Genomic DNA, 24,947 nt, shown 5'->3' on the forward strand with positions numbered 1-24,947 from the left:
GTGTGTGTGTGTGTGTACAGCTTAGTGCGACAGAAAGCAGTAGTGATGACGTCCTAATGTTCTCTGTTGCATTAGTTCCATGCCATGGACACATTGCAGAAGAACAACTACGACCTGGCCAGGGCCATGTCCACGCTGGTCCCCCAGGGGGGCCCAGTGCTCTGCCGGGACGAGATGGAGGAGTGGAGCGCCTCGGAGGCCATGCTGTTTGAGGAGGCGCTGGAGAAATATGGCAAAGACTTCAACGACATCCGTCAGGACTTTGTAAGCTCTCTTGTCTGATTGCAGTGTGATTTGCAGAAATCTACTGAGGTAACTAACGATTTATTATTTCCAGCTGCCTTGGAAATCTCTGGCCAGTGTAGTCCAGTTTTACTACATGTGGAAGACTACGGACCGCTACATCCAGCAGGTCTGTCTTCAGCTAGTCACACCACAGAAAGACACCTGAAACACAAGTTCATCCTCATGTGTTCATCCAGATGTTTACCAACCATGAATGTTTTTCCTCAGAAACGACTAAAGGCAGCAGAGGCAGACAGCAAACTCAAACAGGTCTACATCCCCACCTAGTGAGTATCAGCTGCTACACACAGCATCTGCTTCCAGCCCCAACCTTCTCACTATAACTCCCTGCTGTTTTGTGTGCTCCAGTACCAAACCCAACCCCAATCAGATCATGATGCCAGGCAGCAAGCCCGGCCTGAATGGAGCTGCAGGCTTCCAGAAGGGACTGAGCTGTGAGAGCTGCCACAGTAAGAGGACACACACACACACACACACACACACACACACACACACACACTGATCCTCCAAGACACTCTTAACACATTTAGTCACACTACAACCACAAACTGCATTGGATTTTCTGTACCAGAGCAGCTCAAAGTAGTGAATTACTGAAGTGGAACTGAATGGACGTCTATTTACACACCGCCATTCATGGACGGGGTCATCTAACGGATTTTACAGGAAACGCACAAAGAAAATGGCAAAATATAGAGGCATTGCAAAAACCAAATATAGACGTATCGCAAAAACAAAGCAATTGTTTGTTTCAAACATTTTGTTAGTCTGATTGTTTGATCAAAAGCTGCTGTAAACAAGAATATCTTCAGTCCTGATTTAAAGGAGTCAACAGTTTCTGAACACTTGAGGTTTTCAGGGAGTTTGTTCTGCATCTGAGGAGCAGAAAAATTTAGGATGAATTCCCACCAGCCCGTTAATTTAACTCCAGGCCATCTGCCTTGGAATCCGCTGCGTTTTCAGCAGTGTGAATACGTTACCAAACTCTGATGCAAACCAAAAAAAAAAAAAAAAAAAAACTGTACAAACTTCTGTCTCGGTTCAGTTGAGGTGCACTGTGGTGCGGTTCGAATGCAGATGTGAACACCAAGCAGACTAGAGACCGCTCCAAAAGCAGGAAGCTGACAATGGAGCATTGCATTTTGGGTAAATACAACCAAAACAAACGTGTAAGTGTAGTGCCAGTGTGAGAAATGGCTCGTGGTCTTTAACCAAAGACACAATAGAAATTCTACAACCTCTAAAATCTGACTCCACAGCATTTTTGTTTCCATTTGGTGGAGAAGGAAGTTGCACTAGGTGTCTTCTTCGGAGGTTTTCATGTTGTTTTCTTTAGTGATTGTTGGTGTAGCGCCACCACAGGTAAGGAGGGGAACAGGTTGTCCAAAGGTTTGACTCGTTGCAGTGTGAAAGTTTTGTACAGCAGCTAAAAATGGAACAAATGTTGTCACACTTGGCCTGCCACTCAGAGGCCGCTCAGAGCTTCGTGGACAAGCAGCAGAATTTTAGGATCTTCCTGTTTCCCACACACAGGAAGATCTTTGGGAAACTTCCTGTTTCCCAAAGAGGGAAACAGGAAGTTAATGCAGTAATCTGAGAGCTGATTCTGGAATGGTATAGTTTCCTGGTGTTGGTCAGCAGCATTTTAGATGAGCTGCAGAAACTGGTAAAGACACTGTTGCAGAAATCTAACCTACTGAATGTAAAGACGTGCAGCATATTTACAGTATCCTGATTGGACATGAAGCCCTGAGGCTCTCTGATATTTCCTTTTCGTAGACGGTGAGCTTGTGGGTGTAATGGGACAAAATGTGAAAAGTTCCATTGCATCGAAAGCATTTTTTATTAGAGATGGACCAATAAAATATTCTCAGTCAGCCATTTGAATGAAGGTTTGTTTCAATTTATTTTTACATGTTTGACTAAAATAGTCAACGTATCGTTTTTGTCAGTTTCAGTTTCTTTATTATTTATTTTGCATTGACTATTCTACTCCTAATTGCACTGACTGATTAATTTCAGTTGTGTTGTTTTTACATGCTTAATTAAGCTTGTGAAGCTATTGGTGTATTTCACGTTGTTGTACTTGTGCAGAGTTATTATATAAATATATACTTCAGTACATTTATGTCTGGGTTTTAAAAACATTTTAAGTCAGTTCAGCTGTTTTTCTGTATCGGCTGACACTAAATCTCAGATGTCGATATCGACAGTGAAAAAGTGGATGAGGTCATCCCTGTTTTGTACTAAGCAATGTGATACAAAAAGCTGCTGCAGAGTTTCTGCTCCTCTGCTCTCTAATCGACTTCTGGCTGAAGTATTTCCCTCTAACCTGGAGCTCCTGTCTCACCAGCGGCCCAGTCTCCTCAGTGGTACGCCTGGGGCCCCCCAAACATGCAGTGCAGACTATGTGCTTCTTGTTGGATCTACTGGAAGAAGTATGGCGGTCTGAAGACCCCCACTCAGCTGGAGGGAGCAGCTAGAGCCGGCTCTGTAAGGGAACCACGTTTGCTCATTGCTTAGGAAGTGTTCAGGAAGTGTTTTGCATCTTCATCTTCTTTGCACTTTGTGTGCAGGAGTCAGGCTCTCGTAGTCACATGACCCGCCAGGAGGTCCAGGGCATGTCGCCGTTCACTCGCAACGAGGGCCGAGCCAAGCTGCTGGCCAAGAACCGGCAGACCTTCATCCTGCAGACCACCAAGCTGACCCGCATCGCACGGCGGGTGTGTGAGGACATCCTGCAGCCCCGCCGCGCCGCGCGCAGACCCTACGCCTCCATCAACGCCAACGCCGTCAAGGCTGAGTGTATGAATACACACCTCAGCAGGGTTCACACTGACAAATGTGTGTTTCTGACATTGGTCTGAATGTTTATTTCCTCAGGTATGATCAGACTGCCTAAAGCCACTAAATCTCCATTAAAGAGCAAGGTGATACCTCGACAGTCTCTGGCCACTATAGTGAAGGATTTAGGTGAGTCATGGCACCAGGACATAAAATATCATTTCTGGACTCAGTTCAGCCTGAACAGACCCACATTTTAACCAGTTTGATTTTAAAGATCACCTTACTGTTCGCTTAAAACACAGTGATCATTCCAGTGGTTGACATTATGATCTGTATGGGAAAGGACCAGGGGGAAAACAAATCTTTAATAAACTTTAATCTCAGAATTCCGACTTTTTTTCCCTCTGAATCAGAATTATATTCATTTATAGTAAATTTAGCCTTAAAACTCAAATTTGGGACAGTGTGGATAAAGTTAAGTGGCTTTCAGTCCTCTTTTATACATTTATTTGATGTCTTTTAATAAATATTTTTTCTTGCATCTCTTTGGTCTCGCAGAAAAGTGTGTTATTGGCTTGTGTTGACCCTTGCTGTGGCCCCTGCTGTTCCCTGGATGTGTACAGCTGATGTTGTTCTTGTTGTTTCTGCAGCCATCTCAGCTCCTCTGAAGCTGAAGGCCTCCAGAGGTCCTCCAACACCCATCAACAGGAACCAGGCCAGCCAGCCTAGAGTGGCCCAAAGCCTGCTGGGAAAGAGAGGCTTTGAATCAGTCAGTGTTTCTGACGGTGCTGTTAGCATGAAGGATACATGCTTAGTGTTAGTCTGCTTAACTCTTTCTTCTTGTGCTGGGTGACAGGCGGCAGGGGTGCCCTACCCAGCCAATGGGAGGCCGTACACATCAGGCATGAGAACCACGTCCCAGTCAGTCATTAAGCGGCAGAAGGTCAGCCAAGGAGAAGCTCCCAATCCTGTGGTGTTTGTAGCCACCAAGGACACCAGGTAAACGTCACAGCTGATTGATGTCAGAACCACAGGTCAGCCTTTTACTGACCGCCTGGTAACGAAAAGTGGGATATTTAACTTGAGTTCATTTATTCACTGGAGAAAAATCTCATTTTAAGAAAAAAAAAACAGTTTGATTCCAGTTTCTCATAACTTCTTGATAGTAATCCATGATTTTCTAAGGTGAGAAACAACTGACTACTAAGCTTAGCAGCCAGTTGTTTCCCTATAACAAATTTCTAAAATCTCTAACTTCATTAGCTATGTTTCCATCCAACTGTCATGCAAACTTTGAACAAACTTTTAAAATGCTGATCAGGCATGTTTCCATCTAATTTGGAATAGATCAATCACGCTACGTATGCAAAGCTTACCTTCATCAGATGTTGATGCTACGCATGGCTGTAAAAAACAGGAAGTAGAAGTTGCTAACTAGCATGAACCACAAATCTCAGAACAAATGAAGAGAGTCCTCTGCTCATTTCTAGAGGTTTGGACTTAGACATTTTTCAGATCAGCCAGGGAGATGAGAACCAGTTCACTCCTCTCCAAAACCACCACAAGCAAATGTAAGAACTTTGTGTGAAATTGAGGAAGTTATTTAAAATTTTGCTGTTTCCATCAACCTTTCCTAATGCAATACTTAATACTCATAAGAGATGCTGGTTGAAACACAGCTATTTCAGAGGACTTCATCATAGAACAGAGTGGGATTATGCTTCTACATTATTGTAAGGTTTTCACCCATTAGGTGCGCTAAGTAATCTGGTCACCATGGTAGCTTGAATTATAGAAGTAATAAAAATTTTATCAGTATTACACCAATGATTAGAGGTTGTCCACTATATGCTGCTTTTTGTGTGAGGAGCTGAATGTGGCCCTGGTGAGAGATCAGGCTCCTGTTAGCAACCTGCTGCTACTTTGGTTCCACCAGGGCTCTGAGGAAACACCTGACCCAGTCAGAGATGCGCAGGGCAGCAAGGAAACCTCACCTGCTGGTCCGGATCAAGCTGCCGCCACCGCCGCGCTCCCTGGCCATGCCGCTGCTCCCCTCCAGCACCAGCGAGCCCATCGTCCTGGAAGACTGAAGCCTGGTGGGGGGGTGTTTTAACGGGACATGGGGCTAGGGAGGGAACCGCTGAGGGTTTGTGCTCTGGCTCTGACTTCCAGGCAGCACACATTGCCATAAAGTACTCTGATCTTTCCTGTTTTCTTTAGTTTTTGTTTCCTTGTTTTTCTCCCTAAACATGTCTTGTTCAGCACACACACACACACCCAAGCACACACACAGATGACAGAATATTTTTTCTTATTTAAAATAAAAAGCAGCTCCACATTTCCAAGCTCTCACTCCCAGGACTTGTAATTTTTATCATGAATCCTGGATTATTAAACAGCCCATTTTATTACGTTTTACAAATGTATAATTTAAATTCTGATATTTCTCACCTCAAAACAGTGATAATGATGAAGCACATTTTGATTTTCTTCTGCATCTGGTATGTTTTTGTAAATAGATTTCTCTCCATGTCAGCCTGCTGCTGAGCGCAGCGGACAGCTGTTCAGTCCAAGCGATCCGTCATCGTTTCAGTTTGATCCAACATTCAGCTTCCCATCAAAGGAACGGTCTGAGCTGGGCTCGTTGGTAACCACGTCACCTGCCGCATTGTTAGTTTAGCTTTTAGGTTGTTGACTGCAGGTGTACAAGAGATCCAAAAAGAGCATCACCGTTAACCCCTCACATAACATCAGATTGAATAATGCTGATTTTTTTATGCAACCTGTCATCTTCTAAAAAGATTAAGCAGCAATAAAAAAAACTAATTATTTTATTTTTTTTTATTTTTAGAATGTTGATCAGGAAGTTCTTCATGTGGCTTTAACTCTCTTCTGAACAGAAGCCAAGTTTCTGATTGGGATTCGGGTGTTTTGGTGATCACCACCTCTACGTTTTTATCTCCCCAGTTTGTCTTATTCAAAGGGCGAACGCTGAAAGGAAGTTGTTCATTTCCTGTTTGAGAATTATTGAAATATCCATGGTGTCTGGGTATTACACCGGTTTTACAAGTTTGGTCCCAATGTGGACTAAGTTTTTTTTTTTTTTCAAAAACTAAAAAAAGTCTAGAGTGTAGCTTGTATAAAGCCATGTAAATTAAAAAAGATTGGCTCCTTTTTTAAAAGAAAAAAAAGTGGAAAGTAACTGCTTTTCCATAATGGTGGAGATTGCTCTAACATGCACAAACATGTCCAGTCAATAGGTTGGGGAGGGGCGACTTTTGTAAAAGGAGAGACTAACATGCCACAATAAAAACTTTTCTCAAGTGTTTTTTTTTATTCTGTCTGTATCCTTAAATGTATCTTAAGAAAAATAAAGATTTTCTTTTTCTTTGTGTTCAGATCTGCTTTAATCACAGCTGTTTTTCTCTTCATCTTGTAGCCATACATTTTTAGCACTGTGTCAAACTTAAATTTTGCTTTGTCATTTTTTACTGCTGCATTCAAAAACTCCCCTGCAGAGTTTTTGTGATGCTGCATGTTTTAGTATTGATCCAGTACCAAGTAACAAAAGGGGGCCAGGATCACAGATATGATTTATTAAATAAGTTTGATATATCATCAAACTTTTCACCTGAGCTGTTGGTGTTTTTTCCTTTCATTCATTTTGTTAATACCTGGAGCAAAATTTGGACAGTGTCTACAAATTAATAACAGACGCAATAGAAAAATGAATGTGCTTTTTTTTTTCCTTAACAAAGTGAAAAAATTTTGACAATAGAGCAAATCAAAATAAAAATGTTTTTTGAGGTTCAATACAAAATAACATTTCAAGGGGGAATCTGAAACATAGTATTGATATTATCAATCCGATACAGACTTTCTATCAGTTTATCCATAAATCCGTTCAACAGTACTCCCCAGAGAAAACTTCAATTAACTATTTTGTGTTGATGGGTAGAATGTCAGCCATGTTCTGTTCTACAGTTCTGATGAAGAATTCTCTTTAGACAGAGAAACTAGTCTCCTTTGCATTTCTATCCCATGCATAGGATAGAAATGCATAGAAGGATGTTGGTTATCTATGATATTCCCATAGATAATCAACAGCTACTCCTCCCTGATTAATCTCCTCCCACACTTGTCTCCACCCTCCAACTCTCATTAACTCTGCCTGGTCTAGATCAGGGGTTTGCAATCTTTATAATCCAAAGAGCCATTTTTTTTGTCCTGGCTAGTACTGAAATAAAATTGTTGAGTTGCACAAAACATACACAATCCTTCAAAGCCAGATTGTTTAGTTGCCTACATGTTCTCCAGTCAGCTCACCTGCTTCCCATGTCAGTGGTTTGAATGCCTCAGTCACCTCATCAGTGTTCTCAGACATCACCATCTCTGCAGACCCCACACATCCTGGACAAAAACATTTCAGACTTTTAACTGAAGTGCTATTTACAAAACCAGAGTTTCTTTCCCCAGGCGGTCTCTGATCAACACTAAACAGTCAGATTAATACCATGCATATCTGCATGAATTAACAAAAAGTATGGCCAATAGTTATTTTCAAATGGTACTTTTAGTCTGACAAATAAGTCTCATCATAAAGCATATTTCAGTTTTCTGAATATGTCTAAGTCCTGATTGATACAGTAAAGCAGCTGCAATGTGAGTGAATAAGCAGGATGAAAGAAAGATGATCTCAGCTTTACGTTAAACTGCTTTACTGCAGTGAAAGTAGCAGATCGTCTTGTAAGGACGACTACTGGACTCCATCTGGAGTTTTTTCCAAAGGATATCTTAAAGGAGGGACGTCCAAGAGTGTCCTAGAAGTCATGGAAAGGACTGTGTGTCCCTTCTGTCCAGGAGACATCGTGGTAGGCGTTAATTACTAGCTGGGGAATAATGTTGGAGAAACAGCTGTCTGGGTTTCTGACCTTTCTCTTTTTGTTTTGTTGTAGTTTCACCAGGTTACACAAATCTACAGTTATCAGAATTTTAAAAACATGCTTTCCTTAATTTTTATTTTTTCAGTGTTCACTTAATCGGATTGATGCAAGATAGAATTCATCAGGAGTGGCTCATTTAAATAACTTAGACTTAATCTTAGCCTCATGTTAATGTTCCTCTAAAACATGACAGTGAAACTGGCAATGAAATGTCATCGCTGGGCCTCCGGAGCACACAAAAACACAAGTGTGTCTATAATTACATATTGCATAAATATAAATATAACGTATTGCTATATAACAGCATTTTCAAACAGTCTAGGGAAAACAAATAGAGTGCTTTGTCTTCAAGTTCACATTCATAAACTACTTAAAGAAAACTGAAATAGAAATACTGAATAAGAAAATAGGCTTATTTTCTTTAGTCATATGGACCTCTTTGTGTTTTAAATAAAGATGATGATGATGATGATGATGATGATGTAACACCACCAGAAAAGGTTCTTGATGACGCTGTTGGGACGTGATTAGCTACTGGACTTCTGCACACCTGATGTTCATTTAGCATGAAGGCAGAAGGTGAGCACTTATTTAAAAGACAAACTCAGGCTGGGAGTTGAAGTCATCCAGATTTTCTTTCCTCCAGATGTTGCCCTGTACCACTGCCACCAAGCACAAGTAACGTTAGCAGTCATGTTTGAGGTAAGACTGGGCCTTGATCAGCTGATGGTGTTGGAAACCTGAGCTTTAGCTTTGGTCTTTCTTCATAATGTTTGTGGAACATTGGAGGTTTTTTCCAGAACTTCCCCTATACTATAGTAATTGCTAAACTATTTATCAGATATTTGCACAAGTGTTTGGCTTCATCACTTCCCTGCTGTTTGTGTGACTTCTTTAGTGCTGGAGCAGAAGCGTTTCTACCTAGCCTTCAGTTAGTGGTATAATTGGGTTGCCATTCCCTAATTGTACAAATCAAATATCATTGGTTCCCAAGCATCTGTATGAACCTTTCATGAACTCAGGAAATGATGACCAAGGTGCATGGTTAGTCAGTCCTGAGGAGCTGGTATCCTGCATGGCCTGTTAGCAGGCCCATGCAGGACTTTGACATACTGAGGTGTCAAAGTTAATTTGATTCAGCTGTGTTTGAGCAGAGACTTAATTAACCCTGGAGGACTGGAGCTGGACACCCAGGATTTAACTGTCTCTGAGAAGCCTGCATTTTGCCTGGTTAATCTTGGCCTGTGTAGTTGAACTTGAATGCATTTTGTCAAGCAGACATGCATCATTTTCAAGTCCAAGACCCTCCAAAGTGGGTGGATGGGTGTTGTAATCCTTTACTGTCTCCTATTTCTAATCCTAGAATAGCAGCAGTGACCAGTTCCTGCCATCCTCTCAAGATGAAGACCTGGTGGACAGTCTGCTGTGCAGTGATGACTTGGAGGTTGATCGTGACGCTGGCTTCTCCCTGACTAAAGCCCTACTGCCTCTGGTGGACCCCCCCTCTTCTCCCCTTGTCCCCTGGGTCTGCTCCACTCGCTATAAGACGGCACTGTGCACCAGCTATGCAGCCAGTGGCTTCTGTAAATACGCTGAACGCTGCCAGTTTGCTCATGGCCTCCATGAGCTCCACGTGCCTTTCCGTCATCCCAAATACAAGACTGAGCTTTGTCGCAACTACCACACCACAGGCTACTGCTTCTATGGAGGTCGCTGCCTGTTTGTCCACAGCCCCACAGAGATGCGGCAGGTCCAACGCCACCGTAGGAATATTCCCTGTCGCAAATTCCTTGCCAATAGGGTCTGTCCCTTCGGCAAGCGCTGTAACTTCCTGCATGTTGAGGATGAGGTGTTGCCCCAACCTGCCCCTACCGACCAGATTCAACCCCAGCATAAGAAGTGGAGGCCTCGAGGTGCGCTTTGCCACACCTTCAGCTCTTTTGGTTTCTGCCTCTATGGTACAAGCTGCTGCTTTCAGCATGGACTCCCCAGCAAAATCAAGACTGCTGACCTCAGCCAAAGACAGTCCCCATTTCCCCAGCCAACCCCAGGTACTGCAGGTTTACCTTCAACCTCATCCAATGGGTCAACGTCTTCTTCCACATCAACCTCCCCTCTTCCTGCCCCATCCCCAGAGGTCATGGTCCACAATGCCTTCACTTTCTCCAGCCAGCACCTGAATGACCTCCTGCTGCCCCTGGCTATACATCTGCAGCAACTAGAGAGCAGCAAGGGCCAGGAGGTCTGGGACAGCAGGGCACTCTGACCCCATGTGGTCCAAGTTAGAATTTGCATGAGCACTAGGAAAAGTTTTATTTTTAGTTTTTAATTCTCTTTAAAGGACGCTGTCTGTACATGTACTTTTTTGTTTTAAACACAAATTGTTTGACTTGTTGACCAGCAGGTCAAAGAGCTGGAACTGTTCAGTGTCTCGGAACAGGATGTCCTCCAGCTTTGAGGGTAACTTGACTTTTTAACTGTGGTACTCTAACAATGAGCTGTTGTAAATAAAACAATTTTTAACAATCACTTCAGCGCTTTGTGGCTTTTGCTCAAAGTTTTGGTGGTGTATAAAAGTTTGGAAGTTCAGTCTGTGGAAAAAAATTAGCAACTTTTGCTACAGTCTACAGAGCAGAATCTTGTCTGTGCTGCAGTAGAGCTCCTTTGGACTTCTCTTGGCAGACCTGTTTTCATAAAATGAAGCTGAAAGCAGTCTACTTAAGTGGGGGTTAAAAGACCATTAAAGTAAACTGGGAACTTTTCCACAGGACTGTCCTGAACTCAAAGAATCTTAAAACGGTTTTATAAGTGGGCATGCCCTTAAACTAATTCACCCTTTCAACTGAAGCATTGCATCTTGAGTCTTCCTGTCTTTAGTCCAGGCATGTAGAGGAAATTGGAGGTTGTTGCAAGCAGAACAAAATGATGGCTCTGTAATGGTTGCTCTACTTTTGCTACTTTTTTTTTTTTTTTTTTTGTAGTCTGACCTAGATGGACACAGGAGAGCTGGACTGGTACTTTACAGGTTAGGGGACTGGGCTTAATGGCAATACACCAGACAGATTTATGCATGGCAGGAAATTGTTCTGAGTTGCAGAAATGAGGTGGAAATGGATTAACAGATTAAATATACAAGGATTGCCGTCATGGTTTGGGGAATTAAGCTTTTTCGTGGATTTGAGTGTATGTTTTAGAAGTTAATAGTACAAATTTGTAATTCATTGATGGGGCAGATTTACATTGGTCATTTTGAGAATGTCGAGTTTTTTTTTTTTTTAAACATTTTACTAACAAATCCCTTGACATAAAGAAGGTATACCAGTGTACAGTATGAACAACTGAAAGGTGCACAAAAAATTCCCCTAAGTACAAACTAAAAAATAGAGCATAAGATGTCATAAAATAAAGAGGTAAAACGGTTACTCTTCAGTTAAACGGTTTGTTTTAATTCTGCCCATTATGTGTACAGAAACATTGGTCACACTTCCATAATTAAGACTAAGTAGACAATTATTATGAAAGGAGCACAGAAATGAATTCATGGGATTCAGAGCTGTTATCTGTTCAGATTCAGGTTCATCACTCAACAGCTCACTGTGAAGTCATTCAGAAAGCCCACCTGTCATCTGCAAAGAGAAGCACAAATTATTCAGATGACAGACTGGGTATTTTTCCTTTCGAATCTACATAAAAGAATCACAGACAACGTATATGAATTTTATGGCCAAGCTTTTGCAAAAGGAGAAAAACTCCGTCAACTGCTCCTCCGAGCTGTTCACAGAGCGTTCTGGTCTGCTTCCGTGTGAGCCCCTGTTTTATTGTCAAAGAAAAACAGTCAAGGGAGCAGTCAAGAAAAACAGAGGTTGTAAAACTTCTAACCCAAACAACTAGCAACCCAGTTCCAGGTGTGATATCTGATCTATGGTCTGAGCCTGGTTCAAATCTCGGTCAAACTATTAACAAGACAAAATACGACTACACACAGGCAGTTAGGAGGTATTCTGGTTGATAAGAATTTAAGGTCTGAGAAACACAGAGTTAACTGTTTCACATGAAGATGAACAGACAGTCCTGACCTCCAGGTCAGTTCATACACACATAAGGAAGAGAACACTTTAAACAGAACGATCTATAGACTGAATGTGAACTAAAGTAATAACAAAATGATAATACCGAAAAATCTCTAACACAGACATATTTCTCTTGGTACACATGTTGGGGTGACAGGAAATGGAACAACAGATGAAGCACTTAATCCACCAGCCTACTTACAACAAAAACAAATTAACTGAATTAATTAATAGTCTTTAATTAACTCAGTTCTTTGGTTCCTTCCCAATAAATGATTACAAATCCAAAAAACATGCATCTTTTCCAAGATCATGTTCTCCTGTTTTGAGCAGTCTCATATTAAAAACTTATTACTTTAAATCAGCTATGTTTAATTGCTACCTCAGTGTTTCAGGTTGATCTAAACTCCTTACTACCAGGTTTTGGTAGTGCATCTTAAAGTTTGCCAACCTTCAAGAGAAATCCAGACGACGAAGAAGAAACATCTCACACCACAATTAAAAAATAGAATTTAATGGATGCTGGTCAATGTTGCTACACTCGCGTACAGTAGGTGGCGGTATACACCGTGAAGTTGTTTGCGATGCGTCACGAAGAAGAAGAAGAAGAAGAAGAAGAAGAAATTATTCTCAGTATTCAGTCGAATTAAGGTAAGTTTAATTGAACTGAATTAATTTTAGACTGAAATGGGTCCCGTTGACCTGCCTGTTTGTAGCTGTTTGATGAGACAGAGGGTAGCTAAAGCTAAATGAACAGAGCAGGTTCGCTCTGTTCATTGCAGCGTTACTGCAGTGCTGCCCAGTTTCATTCTAGTTCATCTCGTATGTTAGTCAAATAGTACGACTGACATATTCAGCTTAGAACATGAACCTTGACACTGTTGCTATTCGGTAAAGTGCTCCTTTGCAGTCTGTTTAGAACCAGAAATAGGTGTTGATCAGGTTCCAGTTAAAACCTGAAATACTTAATTTGGTCAAATCTGGATTATTCTCCCCCCAGGGCAGATTTAGTAGAACCCCGTCTCTGACCTGTGACACCCCTATCCTACGGAGGAAAACACTTCTTTGGTGATGAAAGGCATTTAAATCAGGTCTGTTGCAATACTATGTTATCGTAAGTCATATCATCCCAAAATCTTCAAAGAGTTGTTCTGGATGGTGATGCAGTGAGCAGGGAGGATCTCCTGTAGCAGTTCGTCTTGCAACAAATCTGAAGAAGCCTCTGACTAAAGACTGTTGTTGTTTCACAGTCTCATGATTGTGATGACATGCTAGTAGATTAATATCTAGGCATAAAGTATCTGGTTTGATGCTTAAAAACCGTCAGTAGTCAGAATGGTCACACTTGAACTTTAGTGGCAGATTGAAACATTTCACAAGTGTTGAAGCACAAGTCAAACCCGGACTAAATTCAAGATATTTCTAATTACTCTTTCCGTCCATGGGTGGATAATGGATGGATTATTGACCTGACCGCTTATCTGGGGTCGGCTCATGGGGGTGGCAGCATAAGAAGAGAGACCCAGACTTCCCTCTCCCCAGCCACTTGTTCCAGCTCCTCTGGGGGAATCCCAAGGCATTTGCAGGCCAGCCAAGAAACATAGTCCCTCCAGTGTGTCCTGGGTCTTCCCCGGGGCCTCCTCCCGGTGGGACTTGCCTGGAACACCTCACCAAGGAGGCGTCCAGGAGGCATCCTGACCAGATGCCTGAGCCACCTCAACTGGCTTCTCTCGACTTGAAGGGAGCAGCAGCTCTACTCTGAGTCCCTCCCGGATGACCAAGCTTCTCACCCTATATATTTCTATAATTGCTCTGTCCTCTTGTTTATTTTAACACACTTTGTGAAACTTTTATTTTGCTAATAAATGGCTTATTTTGTTCTTGTTCTTTTTTTTCCCATTCATTTTAGACAACCTTCTGTTTCTGCTGTTATCTATAGGGAGAAGAAAAGCACGAGAGGTGGGATATCCTAACAGCTTTGCCGCGACAGTTTCTGCGTGGCCCCGTTGCCATGGCAGACCGTGAGGAGCGGCGCTTTGCTGAGGTTTCCCGGGACTCTGTCAAGCTCATGGCAGAGAGCACCGGCGTGGATCTTGCTGATGATGTAGCGGCTCTTCTTGCTGAAGATGTGTGTTACCGCCTCAGGGAGGCAGCGCAGGTCAGAGCTACCTGTCAATGTTTTTTTTTTATTTATTCCATCACATTATTATTTTGGACCTAAATGTATATTTGAAATGAAAAGAATAAATTTGCTGTTCCTTCGACACCTCTGGTTATCTGTTTGTGACCCAAACAGACGAGTTCCCAGTTCATGAGACATGCCAAGAGGAGGAAGCTGACTGTGGAGGACTTGAACAGAGCTCTGCGATGGAGCCGTGTGGAGGTGCGACCTAATGCCTGTCAGCATGTTTCTGCTCCCTCCAGTGGCCTGATATCTGCTTCCTTATCAGGCCGTCTGTGGTTATGGGGCGCAGGACGCTCTGCCTTTCCGATCGGTCAAAGAGGGAGAGCTGTTCTTTGTTGAGGACCGTGAAATTAACCTGATAGAGCTGGCCCTGGCCACCAACATTCCCAAAGGTTGTGCTGAGACCATTGTGCGAGGTATGTTATCAGACTTGTTAGGACGGTGGTCGCATGCTTGGTGCTGCTGAAACTTACTCTTCCTAATCTGCAGAAGGAATGATGTACTGATGATGTCTGATGTATCCTTCCAGTTAATGTGGCGTATCTGGATGGCAAGGGCAACGTAGAGCCTCAGGGGACAGGTAAGACTCAACCATTCAGAGTTAGTAATTAAATTAATACACCTTTTAAGGCTGTAAACAAAGTCAGCCCTCTCCCCTCTCATCAGTTTGTTACACGTAGCATAGCTACAAACTCAAAACATTGCTTAGTGCTTCTACATAACTTAACATTGTAATTTTACACAGTTGAAGTGCACCGATTTCAGTTCTCTGGCCGATCACCAATCTTTAAAAAGCATGACATGCCGATTTTGATTTTGGTCAATTCCGATTTTTTATTTATTTATTTTTTTGTCTTAAAAGTTGAATGCAAATAAAAAGTGAAGTCTCAGTTAAAGGGATTGGTTCTTTTTATTGGTACACCAATTGCAGTTTTCTGGCCAAATCCAATTTTGACAGATACTGATTTTTTTTTTGTCTGAAAAGCTGCTAAATTCAGAGACAAAGTTGCTAAGTTGTTAACAGTGGGATTACTATTATTAAGCGCACACATGCAGACGTGACCAAGTGGCTGGTCAGTCAGACCTCAGTGCAGAGCAGAAGAGGACAGTGGCTGATTTTCAGAGCTTTTCTCAGGAAGATCAGATTTGGTTTCACATTTCACATTCACCGATTGCTGCTCACCCAAGATTATGAAGTTCTCACCCTGATTGAAACCTGTCCTGTTGGGTTGTGGTCCCATAGTTCCCACTGCTGTGCAGACTCTGTCAGATGACCTGCTCAAGTACTACCAGCAGATCACCAGGGCCATCCTGGGAGATGACCCCCACCTCATGAAGGTGAGCAGCTGCTCAGCACAGCTTCTGTCCGGCCAACATGTGCTGCTTCTTTACTGCTCCTCTCTCTGCGTTCCAGATGGCTCTGCTCGACCTTCAGTCCAACTCAAAGATTGCTGCCCTGCTGCCATACTTTGTCTATGTCATCAGTGGAGTAGGTTACAGTTCCCACTTCATTTCTTTGATTAGAGCTGAGAGCCTCTGTTCTTGCTGATCCTTGTATCTGTATGACGTTCCAGGTCAAATCAGTAAGCCATGACCTGGAGCAGCTCAACAGGCTCCTGCACATGGTGAAGAGCCTGGTCCAGAACCCGTACCTGTACCTGGGCTCATATGTCCGCAGCCTGGTCTCCAGCGTTATGTACTGCATCCTGGAGCCACTTGCTGCCTCCATCAACCCACTCAATGACCACTGGACCCTCCGGGACTACGCAGCCCTGCTACTCAGCCACATCTTCTGGTATTTTTCCAAAATGTTACCGTTAGTGGTGGGCAGGTAGTTCTCCAGTTATCTGGCTTTAGATTTAGAACCTCTGGGATGAAGAGATAAAAGAACAGACAGTAGGTAATGGATTGGTAACAGTTGGTCAAATGATGAATGAGTGATGGATTGGTGGGCACTGGAGAGATGGATGGATGTTACCTTAGCAAGAAAATTGCTATATTTAGCAACTTTATGGACAAAATAAAATTGTATCGGCCAAAATTGGATTCAGTTAGAAAACTGCAATCAGTTCACCACTAATTAGAGCCAATCTCTGCATTTAATTGAGATTTTTAGATTTTCAATTACATTTACCTATTTTGGCAAAAAGATTGGTATCAGCCAAAATGGGAATAGGCAGATCAGGCATTTTAAAGATCGGTAATCAGCCAGAACACTGGAACAGGATGAATGGACATTAACATGGAGAAGAGATGTAGAAGGAGAGACACGGAATAAAACCTGGAAGTAGATAATGAACTATGTCTCATCCTGCATGCAGCCTCCTAACGTTGAGTTTTTTCTCCAGGACTCACGGTGATCTAGTGAGTGGTCTCTACCACCAGATCCTGCTCTCTCTCCAGAAGGTTCTCTCTGACCCAGTCAGGCCACTCTGCTCCCATTACGGAGCGGTTGTGGGCCTTCACGCTCTGGGTTGGAAGGTAGGTCCACTACCAAATCTGTTTGGAAATCTGCCAAATCTATTGCTTTTGGAGTAGAACTGTTTGGCATCAGTGGTGCAAACCTAAATCTGTGCATCAGCATCTTTTTTTAGTTATTGTTTTGGTTCAAGTTGCTTGGTCCTCACATAGAAGTTCTAACTTTCTTCTAATGCGCATCAGTCTTCTGGGAGCCAAAAGGATTCTGTTTCCCACATCAGTAGTTTTTAAAGTACAGGACTCCTAGAGCTAGAAGCTAGAAAGCATTTCAAGTCAAATCCAGAGGGTCTGTTAATGTATTTATTGTCTGATAGGAATTGTTTTGATTTTCTATTGTTGTTTTCCATATTGTCCGGAAGGAGACTCCTGCTAATCTCTCTGTTAACCTGTGTGTCTTTCAGGCTGTGGAAAGAGTTCTTTTCCCACACCTCTCTGCTTACTGGGCCAACCTGCAGGCTGTGCTGGACGACTACTCAGTGTCCAACGCACAGGTCAAAGCAGATGGACACAAGGTCTACGGCGCCATCCTGGTATGTGCTGCTAGCATCTCGGGTTGCACAACTTCAACATGATAAAAGTCCAGTTGACATCCATTTGTCTCAGGAAACCCAAGAGAAAATTTTTCACAGCAATTTACAGTCTTCATAAGCTATATTCACAGCAAACATTGTCAAAAGACCGCCTTAACTCATTATGCAGAATGATTTATGTTTGAACCAGTGATCCCTGTTACCTCTCTTTGACCAGGTTTTAATTTTTCAGCGGAATGGCTCATTGTAAAGTCTTCTCTGTTGCTTATTTGAGGTTGGATGTAACTCAGGAAGAACAGGATTTTTTTGACACCAAATTGACGGTTTACTGCCTCTAGTTGCTCCTCTGCTTTTGTTGCTTTTCTAACCTGTAGACAGCAGATAATTATCACTTGATCTCTCTGTTTACTATGTTCTCTGTCCAAGTAGAAAAAACACCAGACTTGTTGGACTACCTTAACCAGCCTGTGGTTTTCTGTGGAACGTTTAATTTTCTCTTAATTCCTTGTTCTATTTACAAATAAAAACACATAAAGTTCTCATTTAAACAACTAAATGCCATTTTGAGCTCATGCTGTCAGTCCAGAGTCTCTTGTCTCATATGTCATGTCAACCAGAACAAGCAGGATTGCAGTTTGGTTGTATGTCCTGCAGGTGGCAGTGGAGCGTCTGCTGAAGATGAAGGCTGTGTCTCTGTCCCAGTCAGCAGAGGGCGGATCCAGCTGCCAGCTAGGTTCTGGAGCCGGGTTTGTGGGGTACAGGGTGGGCTCCCCAGGCCTCAGTCCTCCGTCAGAGCCTTTGTCAGAGGCCGCTCTAGGGATCGCCAGCCACCTCCAAGCAGGCGGCGCGGGCTGCCCCTGGGAGGAGTGGTGCCCAGTCCCTCTTCCGGCGATGTACATTGAGCTTTACTCTTTCTTTGGGGACAGTCTGGCCGTCAGGTTTAGCACAGGACCAGGGTTTGCGAGCTATCCCCCCTGCGCTCCGGCCTGTTTCAAGGAAGCCCGGAAGGAGCCGCTGGGCCCAGCCTCAAACACCGACACTGCCCGGAAAATGCCACAGCTGACCGCTAACCTCAACATCAGCCCACGACAGGATGGCAGCCCTCGCACCGACCCTCCACCTCCGAGCCTCGCAGCCACCGGAGCAGGAAGGTAAAGGTGCCAGAATAAGAAGTCTGAGTTCTCATTATTTGTTTTAGTTCTGAATGCAGTGGACCCACTTTTCCACTGTTTTCCTCCTCAGGTCTCTGGCTCGCTCCTCCTCCGTGCCGCGCTCCAGGTCGTCCTCATCACGTTCGGGCCAACGTTCCGCCGGTGTTTCTCGGGATGTTTTCCCCAAGGCTCGTTTCATCTCGCCACAGTCAGGACCTCCAGCATTCTCCTTTGTAATTGGTGGACGCCAAATGGGTCGACGGTGCCAGGGCCGCCGGCCCTTTCAGACCACGTTTTCCTCGTCCTCCTCTCTACCTGCCAACCCACCCCGCGCCTACGCCCATAAGCTGCCAGTGATCGGCCGGGTGGGGAAACCGGTGCGCCGCTGGACGTGTTCACATTACTCGCTTTACCTGCCTCTGTAAAGATGAGCTGCTGCATTCGGATGCAGTTGGTTTGGACTGCTACTGATGTTAGTTATTGTTGTTCTTCATAAACTATCAGGTGTTTGTATTCAGTTTTCTGGAATTATTTTTGTTTCTTATGAAAAAGTAAATTCAAAATTTTGCTCAGCAACAGCTTTGACTTTGGCTTTGTTTGGTCAGTCTGGGAACCCAGCAACATTTCGGAGTTAGTCGAAAGTCTGGGTAGGAAGTTTTGATAGAAAAACTGAGTTTTAACTATTTCGCAACAATGAAAAGAATTTTACACTCTACATGTGAAAACTGATGGAGACATAATGCAGATGGGGCTGCAGTAAAAGTTAGTTGGATGAAGGTATGCCTTATACAACTGCATGGATTATTTTTAAAATATTTTTAATGAAATTTTTTTATTTTTTATTTTTTTAAGTTTTCTTGCATAAAATCTCATTAAAAATCATTTAAGTTTCTGGCTGTAATTTGACAGAATGTGAAAAGGTTTCAGAAGGTGGTGGTTTCCAAATGTTTTGGCATTACAGTTGAACTAATATTTACATAGATTGTAAGATTTCAACACCGTATTCTATTTGCTGTAGAAAAGGAATTGTTAAATTGTTGCTGATGCAAAACACAAAAGGTATTGCCAACTGCTATATCAAAAATTTCCCAATTTTTTCATTGAATAGTTTTAAATTTAGGGCTATAAAATTGTAGTCACTTAGAAAAAAGAAAGGGACATTAATGAAGTGTGGAAGAGGTGTTTGGTGTTGCATTTCCAACAAAATTAAAATGGAAGCGTAAACATGGGTCATAAAGAAAAGAATATTTGTCTCTGAAAATCTCGCACCCCCTCCACTCATCCCCCAAAATACAATGTGTCTATTTGTATTAACTGCTTTTGGCAAGATTTGGTCCATACTTGATTTGTGCAAATGGCTCCCAGGCCTCACTTTGGACATGCCTGGCTTAAAAGATGTGAATACTTTTTCTACCCATTATATGTAAAATCATAGAATTTAAGGGAGGAATGTTTTGTATGACTTGTGAAGTCTTTTCTTATCGAAAGAAATGAATATTTAGGTGGGAAATTAGTCTGAGAATAGAAAGGCTCTCAAGAAATTGCTTGAAACCAGTGCCACATCTGGTCAAGAAATGCTTAGAAAATGTTAAGCATGTTTTCAGATTTTAAACTTAAATAATTTTATTGAGGTGAATAATTTTATTTTTATAATACAAAATCAGGATGTATAATGTACTGGAAACGCATATAGATAAATAATTTAGCACCTTGGTTTTTCAGCATTATTTTTACTTTATTCAACATTATTTTTTACATTTTATTTTATAGCTTCTAGTCGTTTGAAGCAAAATTGAAATTAATCTCCATATAAACAGTTGCTGCGCCAGTGTTTTTGTTCCGGTGAGGTGTAATGAAATGTGTTTTGATCATCGTTCCAGAGCGGTGAAGTAGATATGCTTTATATTCTATTCTATACGGTACTTTATCGCATAGAAATAATCGTGCTAAAAACAAAATATAACAAAAAAAAACAGGTAAGTTGGCCAATGACTTTCCAGAGTACAAAAGTCTGACTGGCCAATAGCAAAGCGTTTTATTAAGACATGTTATCCGGGATCGCTTTGTAAAATTCCGTCAGGCGCCATTTTGATTAAAGCATTAGGCATAGGTCCCACGGACAACGCTATCAGAAATCTACGTTGTTTAAATTAAACTATTCTTGACTGAATTTGTAGTTTATTGATTCAGAGCCATTTTAAAGGACATTTGCGTGAAAATGGCCACTGGAGCGAATGCAACTCCCCTCGGGAAGTTGCACCCCAGTATCGGTGCTAAACGCGGGTTTGACGCAGGGCCTGGTGCTGGCAACGGGTTGATGCCAACTCCGGCACCCCCTGGGTCGTTCCCTTCTCTCCAGAGTTACCCGGCTACTATGCCGAGCACTGCTTTCTCTCCAGCGCACCAGTTTAGTCCAGGGACAGGTTTTTCGACCCAGGCTCCGCCACAACAAGGAGTGATATCCGGAATGGCTAAAACGGGTAAGTTAGTGAAACCTTGTTAACCTCATGTCGTCGCTTAGGCCGCATAACAGCCCCGGCCTTCATGAAATGGAGTCCGCATCGTCTGCTAACGTTTATTCACAGCATTTGCAGCCGTGTTGTTACTGAGTGAACCTTTCCTCCTAAAGATTTGGGTACATCAAGGAAACGTTTTAACTTCCTGAAAGTGAAATTATATCTAGTAGCATAATATGGCTTGTATTCACAGATATATTCTATGACCCTGAAGTTAGCTTCCTATATGGCACGTTAGTAAAGGGCTATTCCACATATTTAAAGGATTCTGGACTGCTTTTGTTTGGCTTCAGTTCGAAATCCTAAACTGTTTTCTTTCAACCCGTGGTTCATGTCCATTAGTTCTTTTGTTTTCTGGAGTAAAGTTTTGGGCTGCAACAAGATGCACTATTTTTAGTCACTTTCCTTAAATAATGGTGGTAATTTTTGGGGGGATGAGGGGACACTTTTGGCAAAAATGACTTGTGCTGTTTTAGGAAAGTGAGGATTTTGAAAAGTTTAGTATGTTAGTTAACTTTTCAAAATGGTTATAATAAATACATTGATTTAAAATGACATTAATATGGCATTTGTACCAAGGTGATGCATCTCTGTGGCTAGAAATTTAAACAGTTTCACCATTGGAAAAGTTGCAACTGTTTTGTGAGAATATTACCTGTAGAAACAACAGTGGACAGTCACAAAAAGGCTCCCTGTTCAAAGTAAGCATTATGGTTCCACTTTGAAATGTAGATAAAAACCTAACTTAAACTTTATTTACAACCAATTATGAAATTGTCCAGTTTGTTTAAGTAAAATAAATCAAATAAACACACAAATTAACAAACTTTTTCTAAGTTTCATTTTGCTTTTGATATAACTGTCTTGTGTTCATTTAGGGCTGTCTTGATAAAAGTATCTTTAGCTGATCCTGCAGTGTATCACTGAAAAGTTTGATATATTGGAATTTTATTTTGTTAGATTTTGGCCAAAAGAAAAGGAAAAAGAGTCGATGGAGCAGTGAGACCCCAGATCAGAAGACGGTCATTCCAGGAATGCCCACTGTCATTCCCCCTGGACTCACCCGAGACCAGGAAAGAGCTTATATAGGTAAATGCTAATTATCTAATATCAAATATGGCTGTAAATGGTATTTGTGATATGCTTCATTAATTGCATTTAAAGTTCTTGTTTTCTGATGTCATCAGTGTTACTGTTGTTTATTGTTTGCTGAGTTCCCAGCAGCTGGAATGGTCCAAAAGTATCATTTGAAATATATGTAGCTAACATCTTAAATCAATTTTTTTTCAAAGTAATATATAATTTATATATTTTAAGTGTTGTATGTAAAATCTTGCTCCAGCTGTGGAAACAAAGCAAAAAAAAAAAAAAATCCTGATGAGCAATAATTATTATAAATGTTAATGTAAGATGTTATGATGGTTATTTCTCTGCAAGTGGTTTTGCTATGTTCTGTAGCCTTTTGGTTTGCATACCATTGGACACCATTAACAAGAGCTTGTGATGGATGAATAAAAAAAAAACTGTGATCAGAGTAGCCCTCTCCCCCCCTAACCCCCCAGAATAATCATGTTACTTGAGTGAAAATGTAACCTGTAAAGTGTTTGGCCCAAAAGCAGTTTGTGCTGGTGATGAGTAACAGAATCAGAAAGTAAATCTAAGGAAAGGGCTGGCCTCTGCTGCAACCAGATGAGAACTGTAGCACATCAGTGTTGATCCAGTTATAGAAACTGATGATGCTATCAATGCATGAAGGAACAGCTGAATGTATAAATTATTAAAGTTTTAATATTTGGTTTGACATCTGGAAGCAGCACCGCTTAATTCATTAGGACTTGAATACTAAATTCAAATAATTTTGTTTTTAGATGTATGAATGTTAACTGTAGGAGGGGAAATGTTATGAAGAAAAAAAGTAACTAAAAATTGCATTGCTTGACTTCTCAGTCTGCTTGCACTACATGTTCAATTTAACCAGTTTCATTGTAAGCTGTTCCCAGGAGGAAACATTTCTCCCACAGGAACAAATGTTAAACTATTTTTAATTTAAATGAGTCCCTTTGTAGAGGTAACTAACACCAGTATTGGCTTTGTCCCCTCATTGGTAATGGTTGTTCTTCACTGGTATGTAAACATCCATCTCTATCCACCCTCCTTGTCACACTTAGTTTGCTCATGAAGTAGATCCCCTAAAACAAGAGTTTCAGAATGAAATTGTTGTGAACATTGAGTTACAGGATGCGTATCCACCTCTTTAACTCAGAATAATCACCTGAAGGATTAATGAATCTGTGTTCAAGGGGATACTCCTTTCCGTTTCTCATAATGTGCATGAAATCTCTGATCTATTCCTTTCTTCATTGCCTCCTGAATATGAGACTTGTCTTTGTGTCACAGCAGCCCCTCAGTGTTAGATCTGTGGAGTGCCAAATGTGACTGTAATCACCTGTTCTGTTACTGAAACTTGCAACAACAAAAAAACAAAAAACAAATTGACCAAGTTTGTCCTTAAAATGCCGAAGCCTTTAAACCGAGTGCAGCTGTGCTCATGGAAGTCAACCCCAGCCTTGTTTGAAGTATTGATGAGGTGGCAGGCATTTTTAGGAATCATGGTTCATCATTTGACATGTTCTCATGCTTAATCATTGTGGAACAAAGGTTGGTTGTCTGTAACCCTAATTGAAATGATCTCACAGGCATATTCATTGTGATTACAATGTGTGCGTAGCACCAGAAAGGACTCCAGCTTTCTGCTGTAGTCTTACCATGTTGATTTGATCTCCCTTTTTAACAGACTCACCAATTGTCTTTACTGCAGTAGTGATTGAGACTTTGCTCTCTGAAGTGCAGAGCACTCTCTCTCTGATGTTGCTGTGGTAACCACATTTCTCTCCATCCTTGTTTTCTTTCCTAACCTGAATTCTTCCAGTCCAACTGCAGATTGAAGACCTGACTCGTAAACTGCGTACAGGAGACCTGGGAATCCCTGTTAACCCTGAGGACAGGTTGGAAAAGATTAAACCCTCAAACAGTAACACTTTCTCTACCTTTTGCCTATTTGGAAGACTAATGTTGATTTTTCACTATAAATGTTTGTTTTATTTTATATTAGTGTTAGTTAAAGAGGTCTAAGGTTTACTTATCTACCTCCTCACTAAGTGACTGTTTAGAAAAATTGAAGTCTTGATTTGTTTGTCAGCTCAGGTCCAAAAAGGAGTAATAAAGAATATAATTGGTAATTGTAACCAGAATTATTTAGCTTTTTAAAAAAGTTAGTTTTATCAATACTTGACGGTTCAGTATTGCTACTGAATTACATCTGTAAAACTCATATGATGTGAAAATGTTTTGAATAAGTTTAAACCAAACATTTTTCTATTTTTTAAAGACTAAATGTAAACTTTAGGTATAAATGGTGTGTTGCCTCAACATCTCCAGCTTTATGTGGGGGGCGTACAACATGCTGTAGCATCTGGGCAAAATTCCATCTTGTGTTAAAACAGAGGATACGATGTAGACAGAAAAGGCACGTCATCATTTAATAACCTGTGCAGTGGAGGCTCCGAGTTGGGCCTGGGCGACATAGCTTCAAAATTTAACCTATTTTTTTTTTTTCTCCTCCCCTTTAAAGGGAAGTTACAAATGATAAAATATTTTTTTTTAACTTGCTTTTATTTCAATTATCATTTGTGGCTGGTTGATCAGAATTTGTGAAAATAAACACAAAGTAAAAAAAAAAAAAAAAAATATCGGGCTGACATCACTCTGAACTGCGGAAGCCCAATGAGTAAACTTGTAAATAAAATACCAATTTACCAGAATGTGAATTTTTGTAAGCAACAAAGTTGATGAATCGTCCAGCCCTACTCTGAATTTAAATGTAACTTGTTGAAACACATTCTGATCTTTTTTTTTTTTTTTTTTTTTTTAGGAATTTTTTTTTCTTGGCGAAAAAATAAGAATTTAAAAAAATGATTTCAA

The 24,947-nt window shown here is 41.5% G+C and overlaps 3 protein-coding genes across 5 annotated transcripts in view; all 3 read left to right on the forward strand.

The window, feature by feature from the left end:
• Nucleotides 1–10,565, forward strand: part of mta2 (metastasis associated 1 family, member 2) — a 37,536-nt gene extending 26,971 nt beyond the window's left edge. Inside the window, exons 9-18 of one of the 2 annotated variants that reach the window (XM_015047183.1) lie at nucleotides 76–264; nucleotides 338–412; nucleotides 514–572; nucleotides 655–755; nucleotides 2,660–2,799; nucleotides 2,883–3,111; nucleotides 3,190–3,279; nucleotides 3,744–3,862; nucleotides 3,950–4,092; nucleotides 5,030–6,199. In XM_015047183.1, coding sequence (XP_014902669.1) covers nucleotides 76–264; nucleotides 338–412; nucleotides 514–572; nucleotides 655–755; nucleotides 2,660–2,799; nucleotides 2,883–3,111; nucleotides 3,190–3,279; nucleotides 3,744–3,862; nucleotides 3,950–4,092; nucleotides 5,030–5,183 — 1,299 coding nt within the window. In that variant the 3' untranslated portion in view covers nucleotides 5,184–6,199. Of the gene's footprint in view, nucleotides 1–75; nucleotides 265–337; nucleotides 417–513; nucleotides 573–654; nucleotides 756–2,659; nucleotides 2,800–2,882; nucleotides 3,112–3,189; nucleotides 3,280–3,743; nucleotides 3,863–3,949; nucleotides 4,093–5,029; nucleotides 6,200–8,658; nucleotides 8,739–9,399 lie in introns of those variants that run through there. The other variant, XM_015047192.1, reaches the window with a different exon arrangement.
• A 2,086-nt stretch (nucleotides 10,566–12,651) lies between these two features.
• taf6l (TAF6-like RNA polymerase II, p300/CBP-associated factor (PCAF)-associated factor) lies at nucleotides 12,652–19,026 on the forward strand. 2 transcript variants are annotated; one of them, XM_015047201.1, is made up of 12 exons: nucleotides 12,652–12,757; nucleotides 14,046–14,264; nucleotides 14,403–14,489; nucleotides 14,557–14,707; nucleotides 14,821–14,871; nucleotides 15,535–15,629; nucleotides 15,706–15,780; nucleotides 15,866–16,086; nucleotides 16,640–16,772; nucleotides 17,171–17,299; nucleotides 17,954–18,450; nucleotides 18,542–19,026. In XM_015047201.1, exons 2-12 carry the CDS (start codon nucleotides 14,118–14,120, stop codon nucleotides 18,873–18,875), a joined length of 1,920 nt encoding a protein of 639 aa, XP_014902687.1. In that variant the 5' UTR covers nucleotides 12,652–12,757; nucleotides 14,046–14,117; the 3' UTR covers nucleotides 18,876–19,026. The 2 variants fall into 2 exon arrangements, with proteins under 2 accessions (XP_014902687.1, XP_014902695.1); XM_015047209.1 differs by having other exon boundaries at nucleotides 12,701–12,757; nucleotides 14,016–14,264.
• A 1,483-nt stretch (nucleotides 19,027–20,509) lies between these two features.
• The window catches only part of sf1 (splicing factor 1), a 16,249-nt gene continuing 11,811 nt past the window's right edge, over nucleotides 20,510–24,947 (forward strand). The window contains exons 1-3 of the mRNA XM_015047221.1: nucleotides 20,510–20,930; nucleotides 21,927–22,055; nucleotides 23,896–23,971. Of these exons, the coding sequence (XP_014902707.1) occupies nucleotides 20,669–20,930; nucleotides 21,927–22,055; nucleotides 23,896–23,971 (467 nt within the window). The 5' untranslated portion in view covers nucleotides 20,510–20,668. The remainder of the gene's footprint in view (nucleotides 20,931–21,926; nucleotides 22,056–23,895; nucleotides 23,972–24,947) is intronic.

Source organism: Poecilia latipinna, unplaced genomic scaffold, assembly GCF_001443285.1.
Source record: "Poecilia latipinna isolate Pla-1442-1.1 unplaced genomic scaffold, P_latipinna-1.0 Scaffold40, whole genome shotgun sequence".
Taxonomy (NCBI): domain Eukaryota; kingdom Metazoa; phylum Chordata; class Actinopteri; order Cyprinodontiformes; family Poeciliidae; genus Poecilia; species Poecilia latipinna.